General features: G+C 38.4%; 1 protein-coding gene across 1 annotated transcript; it reads right to left on the reverse strand.

Annotated features, from left to right (window-relative positions):
- Positions 1 to 440: 440 nt before the first annotated feature.
- On the reverse strand, positions 441 to 19,847 carry LOC105565963 (zinc transporter ZIP13 homolog). Its single transcript, XM_012019591.1, has 5 exons — positions 18,826 to 19,847; positions 4,916 to 5,026; positions 3,612 to 3,859; positions 2,933 to 3,530; positions 441 to 2,677 (listed from the first exon to the last, which is right to left on the reverse strand). Exons 1-5 carry the CDS (start codon positions 19,064 to 19,066, stop codon positions 2,508 to 2,510), a joined length of 1,368 nt encoding a protein of 455 aa, XP_011874981.1. The 5' UTR covers positions 19,067 to 19,847; the 3' UTR covers positions 441 to 2,507.
- Between the last annotated feature and the right edge of the window lie 426 nt (positions 19,848 to 20,273).

Here is a 20,273-nt window from a genome sequence, read left to right on the forward strand (position 1 = left end):
ACTCTGGTTAACAGTTGACCGACGTTTGTGAAACTGGCCCTTAGTGTTTTTCTTATTATAGCGATTTCTTCACTGTAAGGATTTCCTTCCTATTGGCCTATCTGGAACATTCGAATGTTTCGAGCCCAAGAGACGGGAACTTTTGATATTTGATTTAATCAGCTCAATTAATATTTCATGTATACACCTCACAATTATGAGGGACAGCTAAGAAAAATATAATTTGAAAAGTAAAACGACTGAAATGTATGTGTACATAATATGTAAGACTTTAGTTATCTGGCTGTCACTTAGTAAGTATGCGCAACTGTTATGTTTTCTCTTCTGTTTTAGAATAATTATTTAATAAATTATTTTGTACCGATTATACACGCCACGCATCTTATTGTCCGAAAGTTCCTGTAGCGTATATATTTAGTCTAAAAGAAGAGTAAAATATGAACAATCGCAGAATAGTATATTTTATTTACAAATCATAGCGAATTAGAGATTACATAGATATGAACAGTTTCATTTATATAACCATATGATACATAGAAAATATTTTTGTAAAAGATGTTAAATTTTAACCAGTCCCCCAAATAGGGCCTCTATTTACAGGTGCAGAAAAGAGCACTCCCGTATCATGCATTCCGAATGAAATACCTTGTTTTTACCTGTTAAGTACAAGGATTGCGTTATCTCGTGCAACTCATAAAGTATGAACATTGCGCATGATACACGAGGCTATTAAGAGAAAATTACAACAGCTAAATTCCTTCTGGGAGTTGCATTCGTCTTTACAAATTGAAAATTTAACAAAGTTTATATATATCCCGCAGGTATATATATATATATTTATCTAAATTTTATCTGAGTTATATATATATATCTAAATATCTAACGAAATGCGAAGCTCGATCTGAGAAAGATACACAGTAGTACCTTTTATGGATATACTTGATGCGAAACATTATTCTATGTCTTTTTATATATTTTAATGAAAATATATTATCGCCGTACAATTTTCCTTAATATCGATGAAGATGCAAATATGTTAGAGACTTATGCATACCTTTTTTTGAGGATTTTGTTAACCGTAGATATTTGCATCAAGATATAAAATACATACTTGTGACTATTAATACGAATTTTTTTTTAGTACAGACGTAGATGAAAGGAACATAATTAATGTCGCTTTATCCAGTTTTTACTCATTGGATCTTACGTGGTCGAAACGTAATCTATGTCTCCATGCGATTTTACAGGTTATAAAATATACTATAAAAGTTATTAGTATATCTAAATTCGAAATTTATAAAATTGGAAAGCAAAAAAAGAGAGAAGAGAATTTGTATATTATTTATAATTTGTTCGGCTATTGTAAATTTCTCTTCGGAGCCTTATGTGCAACGTTATCGCATTATTAATGACAAGATGATTATTATAAATTTTCTGCTGCGCGTTTGCATATAATTTATGCATACGCGTGTGCACATAAATACAATTTTATCATACAGCAATACCGATAGTATCCATGCCGCAGTATAATTCGTCATTTTTGAGTAACAAATACTGGTTGCAATACCAGTTAAGAATTAAATCTAATATTGGAATATTGGATTTTACAAAACTTGTACGCAACTTTTTGCTATTTATATTTGTTTTAATTATAAATTTAAACACAACTTTTCAATTTTTTTAATGGAAATGTCATATGATCATACTTTATTGGTATTAAATTATTTATGAAGTGCACATCCTAGATTTTGATGCAAATATTCAAAGTATGTATAAACTTTCTAATGTATTTATATCGTTATCCATTGATATCATTATGAAAAATTGTCAACATTTTAGATAGACAATTTAAACGACATTTTTAATTTATACTGGATTATCTCGTTATTAGAAAAAACATTATCAGTAATACACTGGAAAATAATATTGTACTCTAACTATAATAAAACTTGTGTATTTTTGCGGGTATATAGTACATAAACTATATAAAATTTACAATAGCATTTCTCAAATCATCTTGTCATTATAACGTGATGAGTAACTAAATTCTGATAAAATAATACACAAATTCTCTCTCTTTTTGCTCTTATTCACTCGCTCACTTTCTCTCTCTTTCTCATCCCTCTTCCTCTCTATGTTATTCACTGAAAGAATATAATCTCAGATAATATTTTAATATCGAAAACATTCTTAGAAAATATTTCCCAAAATATTTTTACCTTGTTACTTAAACTTGAGACGGAATTTGGGTTATTGAGGAAGGAGGAACAGCGACGATAACAACTCTTTAATGATTTTAATGAATTTAAAAGAAATTCTTTTCGTGCACCCAAAATAATAAAACAAGATAGGATGTGTTCTTTCAATAAATAATAGAGAGAAAAAGTATTATATAACTTTATGGCAACTGTAGAGTATTGTAACACATATCAAGATGTAACTGAAATTTATATTAACATAACAGAATTCTTTACGTAACACACTAGTTCTCTGCTGAAATATTTGACCTAAACAAAGATTAACGCAGCCATGATAATGACTCCCAAAAGTAAAGCGCCAAGTTGTTTCACAGATTCTTTTGTATTCGTTTCTTTCAATAAATCAGGCAGGATGGTTACTAAACCAATATGTATGAATCCTCCTGCGGTCAATGGCAATATCCAACTGGTTCTTTCCTCTGAAAAGTCAAATAAATTCATAAATTCTGTGTAATAAATATTAACAAAATTATCTACAATATACTATAAAAATATTATCTCAAAAATTACTTTGAATAAAGCAATATGGTAAAATAAATTATAATATCCATGAATCGACAAACTTTACACAATTAAGCTAATAAAAAATGCAACTGTATAATTAATTTACCCTGCATTATTTTTATCAAGTTTTCACAGACTTTGTCTTAAAACTAAAAAAAAACATTATTTACCTAAACTACCGGAAAAGGAGACGGCTGCCAAAGCACCAACGATGCCGCCGCCAGCTGTGATTAGCTGCGCCCGCGCAGCGTCCCATCTGCTAAATCCGCTTCGTAATAGAATAGCAAAATCGCCAACCTCATGAGGTATTTCGTGCACCAAAATAGTGAACGTGCTGAGGACACCTACACGGAAGGAAATTAGGAACGATCCACCCACAGATAAACCGTGGGTAAAATTGTCGAGGAAGTTCATCAAAAGATTGAGGTATCCGGGGAAGGCTTTGGGATTGAAAAATTTGCGAAACAAATCGGAAGTGAATTTCTTTGTCCATACGGTCCATACAGTCCAACGATTAACAATACTGATCAGTGAGCATACGTATGGAGAGTCAACACGTGAAATCGCCGATGTGAAGCCATTAGTCTTTACAAGCTTCTTCAAGCAGCTCTTCGCCTCGTCGACCAGCGGACCGTCGTTAGGGCATTCGCTTGCTAATGCAGATTTCATTACGTCAGGATCCTTAAAACCGTTCTTTTGCAGATCTTTGATACCGTTTGGGACTTGAGCAAATTCTATCTTACTGGGTTGTTTCTCCAGGAATTGCACCTATTGCAGAACGTATTCAGTCATTACACAGTTATACTGATTTTAGATAATATTGTGACATAACATTTTTAATTGCATTACCTCGGTCGTATTTTTCATGCACTTTTTTAGGAAACTGTTCTTCTCAGTGCTCGTCATCGTGATGCAATTATTATTATCCATCTCTTTTTCTTTATTTATATCCTTAATCGAAGTTTCCTCGGCCTGCTGTTCCGCAATGATCGGGGCTTCCTCGTTTACTGCAGCGACGAGTTTTTCGATAATTACAAAGAACAGAAAGGCGGATAACACACACAAGCCTGCGGGCGTGGACGTGTGATTATCTTTGGCTGTAAATAAAGAGCAGAAAGAATAAACAAAAGCGAAAATAAAAAGGAATGCAGTATTTACAAATAAACCAAGTATTGTGATTCACAATCACACCATATAATAATTTATCACATATCACAATATCATTAAATTCCTTCTCTGTTACACAACGTATTGTTTTCCTTAACGAATGTTGAATATTCATTATTATTTAAATCACGTAACATATTGCAGCCTGACTACTCATTTTCTGCCTGCAACGGCGACAAAGGTACGAGAAATGTAAAATGAAAGCTAGGAAATCTGCAATTCAGACCGAGCAATTTACACGGATATTACCAGCCCGCCGATCACTTCGCGGTTCGGTCGGAGGAAGATTTAATTTACGTGGACGCAGCTGGCAATTCAAATCTGCAACTGACGCACAATAGAATTCGAAGCCGCCGCTTAAATCGTTCATAAAGCTCTCGGCGATACTCTTCAAGACCGCACTGACCACAGATGTACTCCGCTAACATGCAGGGCGTTGCAAAGCGCATTCGGAGTACATACACGTGTAATATGAGTGCAATATCATGTATTGAACAATCCAGAAATACTATATCATACCGCGTTCGTTACACGTTCATACCGTGTCAGATTTCGCGATTTCGCCAGAAATATCGGGGCAGAGGTTAATAGACAGACTTTTCGGGGGATTTTTTTCCCCTCGTTAACGTTTCCTCCTAATGCCGTTAGTTTTGCATGACGAACTCGTTTTACTAGTTTATTTAATTTTTTAATTGCATGAATGAGTGTAAATCTTGCACGTAACATTCGTTTTCTTTATAGGTACTTGTATACATAAATTTACTTCTACTTATTATTCCTTACGAAGTAATTCTATTCATCCGAGCTGTTGGAATCGATTTTTTAAATATTTTTTTATGATAAGGTCAATCTTATCAATAATAGGCGATGCGATATATTACAATCTATCTTTTCTGATACATAAAACTTTCCTTGTAAGATAAGACAGATCCGCTTTAGTTTCGTCGCAGCGCACAAGGAAGAATGTGAAAAATAAGTGGAATTACCTCTTGCTTGCAATTCGCTCTCGAAAGCTTCCGGCAGAAGATGTAGAAAAACATCGCCCAGCAATGCGCCTACGGCGAAGCTCACAAGGATCTTCAAAGTCCCACCGTTCTCTGTAACAAGCAGAATAAAATTAATGTTCATTCCAGATGTGCGGATTAAACGGGAGAACACATTGGACAGAAAATTTAGAAACTAAATGTAATCGGTCTCGCTAAACAGATCTCGATTGGAATAAACATTGATCGACTGTCCTTTTGTTGGCGACAAAAATATAGTCGCGCGTTTAAATAATGCAGAAAAATGCATAGGAATGTTTAAATGTAGCGACTTTTTCTCGTTAATTATGCTCTAAGATAATTTAAAAAATGCAATTATGCACTGTTAAATTCGTAGCAACTCAACGAGTCAAATTTAACAGTGTATCGCGTATAATTTTCGAAACGCGTTCTTTATTATGGGATTGTGAATTCGATGTTGAAATTGGATAGGAAAAAATTTTGAAACGCAGAGCACGTATAAAAAAATTACGAAGGCAAGGAAGAAAACGTGTGATATATGAATCCTGCCAATCAATCGTTCGAGTATCGTTGCGGACACGTGTGGCAGGCGAAGATAAGACCGAGATGAGTTGACGCGGCAAAATGAAGTACTGGGTGTTACGCTTCCTTGCTCCAGGTCACGAAACTTGTGCGCTCTATGCAATTGACTCCGATATTGCCTACGCACATTTATTTTTTATTTAGATCGCGCAATGGACCTGCAACGACCAGAACTTTTTCTCGGCAATTTCTTCACGTCGATTTATGCTCGCGCGCGGCGGTGGAAATCGGAAAATGTAACTTCCCTTCCTGGCTGCGCAATTTTTGTTTAAATTACAATCATATACACAGAGAGAATTTTCTCTTAAAAATTTATACGGAAAATCATGTAATCGTGGAACAAGATGGCATTTCGAAGAACTTTATGTGAGTTTTTTGAAATTTTACCATACATTTTATTAGTAATATGTACACTAATTGTAAGTTTAATTACTAATGAAATGTATATAAAATTCTTGGGAGTATTATTGAAATTCTTGGAATTTTTGATAGTGCGACCTCCTCGCCGGTCATTTTCTCCTGATACTTTTTCGATTGTGCAGGATACAGATTTCAGAAATTTAAATTCTTGCGAGTATGAATAAAATTCTTGGAATTTTTAATAGTGCGACCTCTTTACCGATCATGTTCTCCTGATACTTTGCCAGTTTTTTCGAGACATATACACCGACTTGTCGCACGGTTACATAATTTCCAGGATAAATTTGAAAAGGAACTTCTTTCCGTGTACTTTAAAGAAAAGGAAGTAAATGACCGTGAATATCGCAATGTCGAGAAGGAAAGTTAATTAACTGCAACTGCCGTTAACACTGCGTGTTAATTAAATGTGAAATATGTCATTACAACAGTTAATATCTGTTTAACGGAAAGTACGAGGCACGTACGGCATGTTGAGTGCTCGGGACTAGCTTTTGTCGTGATAACTAATGAAAAACTTATGATCCCGCGTAAGTAAAGTGACGTTCGACGCAATTGATAGTCGCTAATAGACTACAGCAGCATATCTGTTCTACTGCAACAGCACGTAGAGCAGGCCACTCGATGATAACGACGAGTGATGTCAGCGCCGTAATTCATGGAGAAAAAGAGGAAAAGGAATCTAAATGCGTGAGCCTGCCTTGATCCCATTTGGACACGACTACAATTATATCAGTGCTCCTCTCTTGGCAATCTCGTTAATCGCATCTCTCGGACTGTCGCGAAAAAAAAACAATGTTACAAATAATGATCTCTTTCTGTTGTCATAGAGTTTCAATGTACACGCCTGTGTATTATGTATAATGTACAATTTGATGAACTCGTACAAATTTTTTAAACGTATTTATTGACTATAAAATAGAATACCGCATTTTTTCTATTTCTAGAAATTAGTAAAACATATGGTGAACCGAGATTAAAATTAATCTACACTGGTAGAAATAGACATTAAAAATAAATTTTGACCCGCTGTAACTTGCAACGAGAGATAACGTTAACGCGATGTCTCAAATTGAGAGAGCGACAGATTTATTTGTAATAAATATCCGATAATGTTTCAACAATATTTTTCCGTAAATTGCGTCGCGCATTATTTTCATTAATTGCACGTTGCGTTGCATCGTTGTTGTTATTGACAAGACTAGCTTATTCTTAGGAAATGATATTTACAATATGTCAGCGTTAATTTAATCCGCGTGCAGAGTCGGATGAACCAGAAGAAATATAACCGGTTTCCGAGACACCAGCGCATTGTCAGTCAGTTGTGAATTCGTGTGGACGACACATTGACAACTTGTCCGATACCACGACCCACTTTTGATAGAGACATTATGAGAGATATTAAATATTATTGCAGTACATCGGAATTAAGTTGCGTCAGTTTCAATAAAAAAAGGAAAAGATTCGGTCTCGTTAATATAACCGGAATAAAAAGAGAAACAAGATGTCGCTAGAAAGTAAATACGCACCGCGCTGACGTTGCAGGCAGATAAGATTGGATAATAAGGATATTTCAAATTCTGCTGTTCGTAAACAAGCGTTCTATGAATGCTCTTTCTCTTTAATATTGCATTATATATGTTAAAATATATTATGCATCACAGTACCATTTTTTATCAAGAAAATTTTTAAGATTAAAATATGATAGAATATAAATAATATATATATAAATTGAAAGTGTAAATTAAATTAATAATTGGTATATAAATTGAAAATATAAATTAAAATGTCTTAAGTATTAAATATTCTTACAGGTTGTCTTTTTATGAAATATATATTTTATTTTAAGACTAGATTAGTATAAAAAAAGATCTAACGACACGTGTCGAGTTTTCTATTCCGAAAAGTTGTGCCATCTATTATCCTCAAAACGATCCACTTTTGCACAAGAGCCAGGCGCGAAAAGCTGGAATTTCACAATCCCTCTGTAGGGATCAAAGACAGATTCACCGAAATGAGCTTTGCGAGTTAGAGCCCTCTTCCCAAGGGAAACATTGCAGCGCGAAGCATATGTGCCTTATTTGAAATTCTACTTACAAACGTGCATCGTGCATGTAACTGGCAACGTAACAGTGGCAGACGCTTTATCTTTCACGTTTATTTTCTGTGAAAAATTGCTTACGGATAAGCAGCATGTCTCTACGTTTAAAACGTTTAAGCATACAAGATTTGTTAGAAAAGAATTATAACTGCACTCTGTTACACAACACACGGGTAAATCTGCACGATCTTTGTTACGCATTTCTCTGGGACTCGCGCACGGTGTCACATGAGAATAATAATAATCTTTGCAGCATCAGCAGAATTGCGTTAGTCATAATGTGCCAAGAAACTTGGAAATTTCAATAAGCAAGTAATATATATTTTTACATATAAGTAATAATTATCAGAGTATTACTTGGATTGAAATAAATATCGCGAAATCTTAAAAAACTAATAATTTTGAAGAAAGCTTCTGCTTTAATTCAATTGTTCCATTCAAGGAAACGTATCTTTCAATTATATACTTCGGTTCTATGTTATTAGAGCTCGATGTGTACTTGAAAATTTATTGCGTCGGACATTTTACATGTCGCAACAATCACACACATTGCGAGAGTTGGCATTTATTACCGTCACTGTTTCTTAGAAGCGTGCGTGCAATTAATTTATCTTTTCAGTATCGAGCTCTCGAGAGTAATGTGCTAAAACTTATTCTTTCTGGATTCATTATTCATGTAAAAATGTATTATATAATTTAAACGACCCTACAAATATAAAATCGCACTATAATTTGGGGGGAAAATTGTATGTTTATACATATATTGAAAACAAAGGAAAAAAACGCTGTTAAAATGTGCAAGAGATAATGATGGGTACTTGTAATCGGAATAATGATACACGTTGCAAATTCGTAACAGATGTCGGGGCTATCGGTATGATAATTCTATTGCGCAATAGAATTACGCCAAGAATTGTGGAAAATGCGAAGAGTAGCTGCAATTAAACTTTCGCGATAGCACAATGAAATCATTAATAATTAACGGAATTATTTTGCAAAGGTAATAGGAAAATTTACATAATAATATACGGATATTAAAACCTCCCGATTCCGTACCAAAATCATGCTTTTCTTCATGGAGCTAAAATAATTTAAATATCAGATTCGCCGATAATATATTACAAGCGTTCCTCGCATTACGTAATAAAATTTTTATTTGATTTCCACAACATTTAGGAGAGTGAAGTAAACGTAGGAGCAGACGCGACGAGTTTTCAATTTCTTGAGAAATTGTATGAGTTGTTAAATATGTATACTCAAATTCTCATGTATGTCGATCGAATTATCGCTCTCTTCGCAAGATTCACGTAAATTATTCATACCTCGCGCAGTTATCACTGTGTGAATTATGCAAAGTTATTTCTGTTTATTAAAATAAATTATACATTACTGTCGGTCGTGCACACTCGATACTCTTGTTGGTAGGTTTTCCCCGGTGTTACGCGAGTGTCAAGTTTTGTGGCGCGTGACTGATAAATAAATCATTATCGTCCCACGGGACTGCACAATAGGCGTATGCAGAAATTCCACGTTCTCGAGAAGACGATAACGCGTCGAAAGATCGTGGCAGCGCATCGTAACAATAGATTCCTCGCAGACCTCGAAAGGTATAGAACTACGGTTGTGTAAAATCTCTCGGGGACTCAGATATTTCAACAAAGCATTAAGCGTATTGTGTCTCTTTTCTACATATGACAAATTTCATTTCTTTTCTACGGAGATATAATCTAATACAATTATTACTCAAACAGTTAATTAATATATTTTGACACGCTAAAAACCGATTATATAAAGATTCACGTAGTGCGAGACCTCAAAATTACTTTCGGGTAAAATTCGTGCGAAACAAATCTAAATTTCCACTGGTAAAACAATTACTGTAAAAAATTTGTTTAATTATATATATCATAAGGATATAGAATAAAATTTTATTATATAGATATTAAATTTCTTTGAGAATCTGTCATTGATTACATCTTAGTAATTTTAACCTGTATTTTTATGACGGTCTCATAGTGCGCGGCAAGAATTTCAAAATGGTACTCGTTACTTCTTGAGAATACAGATATAACAATTGTATTGCCATATACGTGGTTAGAATAAGTCGCTATATTTTTCATCTAAAGTTTAAAAGAGTGACAGCCTACAGATATACAATATTAATGTATATACTAATGTATATACTAAACAATATGCAAATTAGCACAATACAGAACTACGCTCATTGTTCCGCACTGTTAACTTGTATAAAGTATCGAAAAACGCATATGCAGTTATCTTTATCGTATTTTTACATCAAGATAAATCAAGGTGGTCATGGAAAATAAAGAAAAATAAAAAACAAAGTGGTTTGAAAACGTCTTTGTTAAGAATTACATCATAATTATATATAACTAGTGATAAGGACTTTGTTATCTCTATATCGATGCTACCGATTATACACGTCAAATATGACAATAAATGATATTAGACATAAATTGTAAAAACTGTGAGATTATATGATTGGTTAAGATAGCAAGCAAATGAAATTACCGAAAAGGATGCAATTTGTGATAAAGTTGAAGACGTAAATTGACGTATATCAAGAAATCTAATCAATTATTTTAGCGATGCAGAAATAGACGCGAAACGTATGACCGCAATAGAACTATTACCGATGCTAATCGGTTATGAAGTATTTGTCGATCAAAGTTTCAGAAGTAGTTTAAAACACACACACACACAATATTGGCGATGTAGATAACTTGATGAACAAAGTTCACGGTAAAATCTATTAACGTGCAAGTTGGTGCGTTTAATGCACGAAAGACAAAATCGTCCTCACTGTGCTTAATTAATAGGAAATAAATATTTAGAGCGGAGAAACGTAAAGTAAAATAATTACTTAACAATTTGAAAGACAATTGTTGGCTTTCTGTAAAATTACCATCCCATTTTTCAGAATTTTGACATAATCGATACCGATTTTATCTTCAATATCGATACAAAAGATAATTCACGGTATCGAGAAATGAATTTTAATATAAATCTTCTTGTCGTTTTTTTTTCATTGGATTGGTATCGCTCGAGAGATCGGCTAGATAAAAAGCGAAAAAAATTCAAGTGCGAGATGATTGAAGTAACCATTTTTATTTGAAAATGTTTTAAAGCACACGTCTTCTTAACGTGATAAACCTTTTCACGGACTTCTTCACTCTTCTAGCGATAAAAGAAGTTTTACAAATTTGCCAAAAATTAATTTTGATTGTAAATTCGTTGGAATATACGCTTTCAAGCGCAAAGATCGAACGTGAACTATCTTCGCGAAATAACTCGTAAAACGATGTGAAAAGGTACGGCGATGTTCCGGATCGGCGCGCGAACGAATCTCGTCGCCGACACGCAATTTAATCGCCGATAGAAAAAGTCAGTGTCGTAATACGAGTTTTTTTTGTACTCGCGCATTGGGGAACGAGCAAATTCTCTCGCAGCTTTCTACATTTGTACGAAACTTCGTACTGTTAAAGTTCGGCGATGTAACGTTTACCGTTAATCTCGTTCGTATAACTTGGAATCGCCGCATCGTTGATTCGGAAAATACGAGATAATAGAGAAAGTTATGACACGCAAACCCACGTGGGCACAACTGCGGTATATTCGCAAAACAAGAATAACGTGATATACCTCAAATTACGAGGGGAAATGCGAAGCGCACGTCTAACTGCGATTCGTTAATTTTACAGTCCCGTTTAGAAACATGTTTGTCTAGCCAATTAAAATCACTTGCTCTCGATGAATTCACCATTACGTGCGATCAACTAGGGCATCTCGGCGAATAACGAAAACCATCCATGCCCTTCGACTATAAGGAATGAAAGAAACAATGTGTCGTTCATCCTCGCGCACGGAGATACCGAGGGAAAGGGAAGATCAGCGGATGCGAAACGGACATTTCGCGTCGTCGTGATTCCAGCACGAAAGCTAATTAAAGTCAACGGCGGTCGAGAACACGATCGATTCCAATTGTTGCTGTTATAGACCCGCGCCCGCAAACTCGCCGAACGTTGAATCGCCACGAATGAAATTTTGGCGAATACCGCACGAAAGAAAAATGTAGCTGTCGTAGCTAAAAACTGCACGTGACAATTAAATTTCTGTTGTAAAATATGAACAGCTAACATTTAGTTGTGATAAGCTAAATATTTTTCTATTGTATTAGGTGCGACAGCAAACCGTTTGCTGCGCTTTAAAAATATATAGTTGTGGCAGCAAAATATTTTTCGCAAGCCATGATTAGCTACGGTAGCGAAAAAACTTTTTTTCAGTGCGTCAGACGCGTTTTCACGAATTACACGGACACCGGTTTTGTCAGAGGAAGGTGCGACGAGCTGACGATATCAAAGCTCGAAAATGTTACCGTCACTGTATCTAGCGTGCGTTTCTATGTAAACGAACTTGCTGTAGCTTTGAGGTATTTTTCGCTCTCCCAAAGGTAACGCGGGAGTGTATGTAACGCAGATGTGTACGTTGCGAGACAATTTTTCCTCTTTTTCCAGCTGCGACCGTGCGAAAGCTTCGTGCAACGGCTATTTTTCGGTTCACGCCTTCAACCGAAAGAACCTCTCTGCGAACTAATAGCCATTAGATCGTACCAGAACAGTCCAAGTTTTCGAAGGGCAAGTTCTTCAAATGTCGAATACGTTACGCGTTGCAGCGTGTCGTTGGATAGTGGCCAAACGAACCCCAAAAAATAGTATTTCTCTCGTCTTGAAAAGAATAAGGACAGAAAATGTAAAAATGCGCAGTCGAACTGTTCTGTCGCTTTGAGACATCAATGGTCTGTGTAAACTATCTAGACTGCGTTCGGAAACATCACCCGAGTGCCTCAGTGGTTCATTTTATTCTTGCTGCTCACCGAATGTTAAATAAGGATATAAAACGATACACGAGGACACTCAGGTGATGTTTCCGAACGCAGTCCTATTGTAGTTTCGAAATGTTGCCGCTATCAAAGATCACAGAACGCTCCACGAAAACTATAGTTCAACTATAGTTCAAGTAGGTCTACTCTCTGCTAGCCCCTTTGATCTGTGCGGTCCTCGATTACGTGGTATCCCACTATGCACTTGGGCAGGATCCAGCGATGTGTGTACACGTACTCATCAAAGCCACACCATAGACACAGCATATATAATCTGCGCATTGTGACTGCAGAAGTGTACACACTTTAGAAAGAGACAATACACTTGGAACCTTATTCTGTCTATCAAAGTCTGGAGTGGGCAAAAATTCAATATGGCTACTGTACTTATCCTTTATCCTCTATCATTCCCCTACTCTTCTGTTACCCCCACTACTTCTACTAGACAAAGATAAGGTACGGCCCCCCCCCCCCCACACCAGCTATCTCGTTCTAAAGTTTGTACGTGTTTTCACACGGGTGAGATAGGGAACGCACAGTCTATTCTTACTATGCCTGTGAGCCACACTACCGCGCATACAACTTTTCTCTCATTGGTCTGCTCAGTGCGGGCATTACTAGGTATTTTTTGGGCGTAAGGCCTTGCTGGGGCATTATAAAGATAAATTAAGATAATAAAACAAAGCCCACTGGGCATTAGTAGGCATTGGTGTAGATGATTTTGACCAGCGGGTTATCCCTCCGCTAAAATAACGTATGCACAATTTTTATTTTCAACAGCGACACAAAGCTCATGTCGCACAATGAACATTGTGTGATAATTCATCGGACGGAATTGACTGATCGATTTCATACCAACATGCCAAGACCAACTTTATCGGGTCGGAGGAGAGTCTTGATGTCTCTTCCGTGAAGTCGTTGAACCCCGCCGCTGTCGCTTTATCGGAATGATAAATACAAATAAAGCGCATCGTATTCATCAAATTTCCCATTATTTCGCAACTCTCGGTGGAAACGCTATATGCGTCGGTATTGTTGGCAGCTATCGTCGACAACAAACTCTCCTCCGTCTTGCCTCGTGCGTACTCTAAATTTCAACGCGTGGCCATACCGATCTGTTTTTAAGCAGGCACGAATGCACCTAGCTTCGTCGAACGATAATTTAATTGCGCGCCGTGCACGGAAAGAACAATGTAGCTGCTGTAGCTAAAACTTAGCAAAATAGGGACAGCTAATATTTTAGTTGTGATAGCTATCACAACTAAAATATTAGCTGTCCCTATTTTGCTAAGTTTTAGCTACAGCAGCTACATTGTTCTTTCCGTGTAAAAACGTAACTTTGTTAGAAATACGTGTATACGGTATAAGGAGTAACATTTTTGCCCGCGATGCTTCTCGCGCGAGAAAATTAAACAGCCTCTACAACGTTTTGTAATCGGACGCTATTTCGTTCGCGCGGATAAATTATCGGTGCGCGATTAACTTATTTATCTTTCCACGTCTCTGACATTTTCTGTTATTCTACCTTTCAGCCGGCAATAAATTGCGAGGATATAATTATATGATAATCTCACTTGCTGTTAAACGCACAATATAGTTTTCGCTACGCAATTAACGTTAAAGTGCCCGCGAAAAAACTGCGTTTAAATGCGTTGCTTATGCACTGATATAATAAATGTGAAAAGAGTGAAATTCCAAGCGCGTCTCGTGTGAACAGCATATTCAAAGTCGCTTCATTCTTAACTGCTTTCTTGAAAGTTTGTGCCACGGCGCGGAAAGCTTTAACAAATAATCACCCCAGGTCGTTCTCTAATCGTCAAGGAAAATGCAACGGCTCGTTTTTATTACGGCGATAGAACAGTCATATTGGCCAATAATTTCTGTAACGAGGGAGATAAAAAAAAGGGTCGAGTTCAACGACGGATTTGTCGTTATATCGTTTCCCCGCGGAAAGTATCGCTGGAGCCAATCGCTAAGCTGTTTTACGGAAATGCGCGATGGGTACGCAACAAAGATCAATTATCGCGATAAAAACACGGGGGTAATTTATTCCCTCTCGTTTCGTCGCGTCTGCACCATTAAGTTTCGCTAATTGGGTTTATTCTGTCTAGTTACAGCAGTAACGATCGCAAATTTTCAAACGCAACGCTACGAGGACTTGATTACAAAGCAACGTGCTTTGTTCGAAGCTGCCGTAATCCTTTGTACCTGAGGTCATCAACACACTGAGTGTTAACAATAGTATTCCAACTACACTGTTGACTTAATATGTGAAAATATTGGAGAACGCGGAAAGAATAATAGTACTAGAATTAATTAAACAGCATTTACGATATATACAGATCAAATCTGAACTGTGGTCTCAAATTTCTAAGGCCCGATTTCACCAACGTCGCTTAACTTTAAGCTTACAATTAGTTTAACTCGTTCTTTGTCTCTTTCCAACTGTTACTTTAGAAAGAGACAAACACGAATTAAATTAAGATTAAAGTTAAGCGACGTTTGGTGAAACCGGGCCTTAGGCCTGGTTGTCGATTAACTTTAAGCTTAGCTTAATTCGTTCCTTGTCTCTTTCCAATTGTTACTTTAGAAAGAGACAAACGCGAATTAAATTAAGATTAAAGTTAAGCAGCGTGTGGTGAAACCGGGCCTAAGATATAACAGTCGAACATATCTGTATAAGAGTGTAAATCGGTCCAAGTTCTCAGGTTAAACTCTGATTTATCCTCCACGCGTACACTGTAAAAAAATTATACGTAAAGTTACAATTATTACAGGGTAATATTGGGACCATCTATTAAAGGTGTACATTTACATACGTCAGTAAATTTACACCTTGTAGGTAATTTCACTTTCCATGATAAGTAAACTGCTTGCTTTTCATTGTGTAAATTTTACATAAATTCATATATTTCCGTTATTAACAGTGTAATCGCTGCACTTATTATGTACGTAATTTTACATACTTTTTTTACAGTGTATATAATTCAATTCGCGTTAGAATAATGCGAAGGAATTTGGAGATCTCTGAAGTTCGTGATTTCGGTGTGATCTATCGCGTGGCAATCTGGTCAATACGTGTGCCGATGAATCAAACTGCGACAATTCTTGTTAGGATTATCACGTGCGTAATTCGCGAGAAGTGTCTCGCAGTCATCAATTTGGATTGCTTGGAAAAACAAGAATGCCATTGGTCAACACGTGTCATGCCGTGATTGTGTATTATAAATGAGCGATTATCGCGACTGTGCGGTAAGACACTTTAGCTTTATTGTATGCAAAGTATGCGGTTTCACCTTGAAACGATTAATGATTCTTTCTACGTGTAAAACTTTCTCCGAAAAACTTACGAGAGGAGTGAATTAATATCGAGAATTTACGAATTTCGTGTGCAGCAAGTGCGAGTTCGTTTGCGACGCATTGTCTTTTGTCAGGAAAATAGTGCCGTTAGATAAGCCTGTGTACTTTGATACCATATCTTAATAAGGAGACGTATACACTGAGAATCGTCCGATTAAGTCCAATTACATAGAAACAAACGAATATATCCAATTAATGCCCATTTTTACCAATGCAGATGAACATTGATCTCGGTTCTACACTTCATCTTTTTCCTGAAACTAGAAAAAGATCAAAAATAAGTTAAACCGAGATCAAAGTTAATCTGCGTTGGTAGAAATTGGCATAAATTGTATGTCCGATGAAGAATACGATCGGTTTTGCGATCAAATTTCATCGGTAACCGCACTTTATCCATAATTTCATCGAGAAACTTAATCGGAGAAACTTAATAAATTAAAATTGATCACCGGAAACCACTACTATGCCCGTTTCTACCAATGCAGATTAACTTTAATCTCAGCTTAAATTACTTCTTGTCCTTTTCCAAGTCGTAAAACTAGAGAAAGATACAAAGCAAGTTGAACCGAGATTAAAGTTAAACTGCGTTGGTAGAAACGGGTATTAGGGCGATTCACAAACGCCGGTTAACTATTAACCAGAGTTTAGTCGACGCCCTATCTTTTTCCATCTTATTATTTAGAGAAAACTCTAGATTGCGTTCGGAAACATCACCCGAATGCTCCAGTGTATCGTTTTATTCTTGTTGCTCACCGAATGTTAAACAAGACTAAAATGACACGCCAGGGCACTTGGGTGATGTTTCCGAATGCAATCTAGAGTTTTCAATTTTTATTTAAAAATCCAACAGATCGACTAGAGTCTTCGCGTTCACCCTCGGTCCAGTACGTTCGAGAAATTTTTACACGACACACGAAATATTAGTCCTTGGACAAATTCCATACACGAGGGGTGAACCGCTGAGGGCATTGTAGTGTACAGATGGGTGGCATTACTGGGCATTACTTTTTTTTGAGTTTTTGGGCATTAGACCTTGCCGGGGCATTGTAAGGGCCTGAGCAAAATGGCTGTCTCGTATTCTTAAGTCACAAGACTGTTATTGTGCGTTACTTTAAGACAAAGATTTAAAACACAAAACAGCTATTCTGCTCAGGCTTAAAGGTAAAATAAATGAGATAAAGTAATGCCCACTGGACATTAGTAGGCATTGGTGTACATGATTTTCGGCAGCGGTTTACCCTCGACAATACACGAAATATTAATTTTGGGATAAATTCCTTATACAGCATACGAAACACTAGTTCTTGGAAAAATTTCTGACGCGACACACGAAGCATTAGGTTCTTGGATAAATTTCCTACGCGATATACGAAGCGTTAGTCCTTGGATAAATTCCTTGCGCGACGTACGAAACATTAGTCCTTGGATTAACTCCTCACACAAGTACGAAACATTTAGCCTAATCTATAATACAATGTGCTCTCTGCGTCTAGAGACATTCTACTTTATATAAACAAATCGAGACGCTTAAAAAACTTGTCGACAATGCACGATTGTACAGTGTATAGCGTACAATTTATCCACTTGCGCAAATTTTTTAAACGTTTATTGACTACAAAATAGAATGTTTCTAGATGCAGAGAGCACATTGTAGGCCTAGTACGTGGCGATATTTAATTTAAGAATATCGTAAAATTTTGGTTTTGCCACCGATAACAAAATAGCGGAGTACGATTTATACGTACAATTTTATATTAAAATGCAAAGCGGGACGAATCGCAATTAAAACAAGTCTCGTGGTACACGTCGCAAAATTGTAAAATTGATTGTTGATACAGAAAAAATTGTACCATAACCAGGAGAGTAGGCTTGATAATCGCCTTTTCATTTCGTCGCGTGCGTCCAAGGATGTGAAAATTTCTCCTCTATAAAAAAAGGAGATGTAGACCGAGAAGTGCGCGTTCGGAGTCAAAATCTATCGTTCCGTATTGTTGTCGCTTTTCCGGGATGCTGATTGGCTGTCTCGCTTGTGCGATACGACATGCTTCAGTCGTTTTATTTGCAGCAGTCAAACCGTGCGAATTTTTAGAGAGAGCAAATGGCGCACGCAAAGCGCGCGTTTATGTTGTCTAGTGATAATTAAAACGGGGAAAATGGGAATTTTACTCCGTGGCCGAATTAAACTCGATATTCACCTCTTCATCTCGTACGCACGCCCAAGAGCGTAAGAATAATTATTAAACCGCGGAAAATAAGAAATTTTATCTAGTCGTGCTCAGAAAATTCAACCCGATATCCACCCCTTCGTCTCGTACATACGCGAGAGAACAGCGATTATAAGAGCGGAAAAATAAAAGGACCAAGTCCGCCGGTTCCATTTTCGTTAATCACGTCGCGTAGATCTGGCCGAGTTGCGTAATTAAAAAACGTTCCTCGGCGAGCGACGAGAGAGGCGGATACACGGAGATCAGATAAAACTTTCTCGCGCCGCCTCGTCGGAATTAATACGATGTTGAGGTAAGGGAAACGAACCGCCGGTTTTCAAGTCCACGCCGTCCTGGATGGGGATGAGCCACAGGGGGAAGATGCCAGTGAGGCCGACCATGGTGCTGCCCAGCAGGGAGAATATCCACGGGTTGTACGAGAAGTACTCCACGATCCCCTGCCAGGCCAGCCACTCGTCGGCGCCCCCGAGGACGTCGCACGAGTATCCCGCCGGGTAACCCGCGTCCGTGCAGTTGCGGGTGCACGCGTACGACGCCGCGGCGGCCATGTTTGTTGTCGTGTGCGCTCCGCTGAGAGAGAAAGAGAGAGAGAGAGATATCCTCTTGGCAAGTCGGGACGACTCCGGATTCAGGAAGCGGCACGCCCGACGCCGACGTCAACGTCAACGTGACTCTGGTCCGCGCCACGTGACGGGAACCTGGGACGCGCGCGAGCGACTGACAAGTCGCGGGGACGATTCCCCGGTTCTCTATGGAGGGAGATAACCTCCTCGCGCGCCCTCGAGGAAGACGATGTTATCGCCGCGACGTGATCGACGTGATCGACGATTTGAGTCGCGAGATTACAGGTGCGCGACGGGTGAAGGTGCGTTCGTCAGAGCTGTTTCGTCCCCGGGAACCAAAGTGCGTTCTCCACGCTGGCGTTTCTTCGCGCGTCTCTCGGATGCTGGATGGACGGGATGGATGGAGATGGACCTCGTCGTGGTGGATCGACGCCGCCGAGCGACCGACTAGCCTACACTGAGGACTGAGTACGGACGCTTCGAATCAGAACGTCGCCGCCGCTGCCTCGTTGATTCGTCCCGGCCTCGTCGTTATTTCATGCCGCCGTGTCGATCCGCGGACAAAGGCACTACCGACGCCGTCGCGATTTAACGCGCGATCACGATCTCGGAGACGCGCGCCGCGTCCCCCGCACTCGTCGTCTTCGCTCTCGCTCTCCTTATCGCACCCTTTCCGTGCTCGATTACTGGATAGACCTCTCTGCTGAACACTCGCGGGACTCACTGTGCGTCGTTACGTCGCAACTGACGCGCGCCGCGCCACGGTCGGTCCCTTTTATAGTCGTCGGCCGCAGGCGCGAGCGAGAGGGAGCGCTCGACGAGGACGAACGGCGGAGCGAGAGGGTCACGCGACGGAGCGGAGCGAGACGGAGAACGAGATAACGAGGAAGAGAAGTCGGAGTACTCGTCGAGGATGCGCGGTGGAAGTAGACGCGCGGCGCGTTTGCTCGAGGCTGACGGAGGCGCCGCTTTTGAACGGAGAACGCAGCTCGGTCGCTCCTATCCTTCGGCAGATCGCTTCCTCCGAGGGGGAAAGCGCTGAGGGCATTGTGGTGTACAGATTTGCGGCATTACTGGGCGTTACTAGGCATTTTTGGGCATTAGTTTGGGCATTAAGTTCCGTCTGGGCCGTCGAGCGGTTCACGCGTCTTCCGACGGGAGATAAATTTTTGATCCTGCGGGATTGCATCAT

Source organism: Vollenhovia emeryi, unplaced genomic scaffold (genome assembly GCF_000949405.1).
Source record: "Vollenhovia emeryi isolate VEMERY1.0 unplaced genomic scaffold, V.emery_V1.0 DF939148.1, whole genome shotgun sequence".
NCBI lineage: Eukaryota > Metazoa > Arthropoda > Insecta > Hymenoptera > Formicidae > Vollenhovia > Vollenhovia emeryi.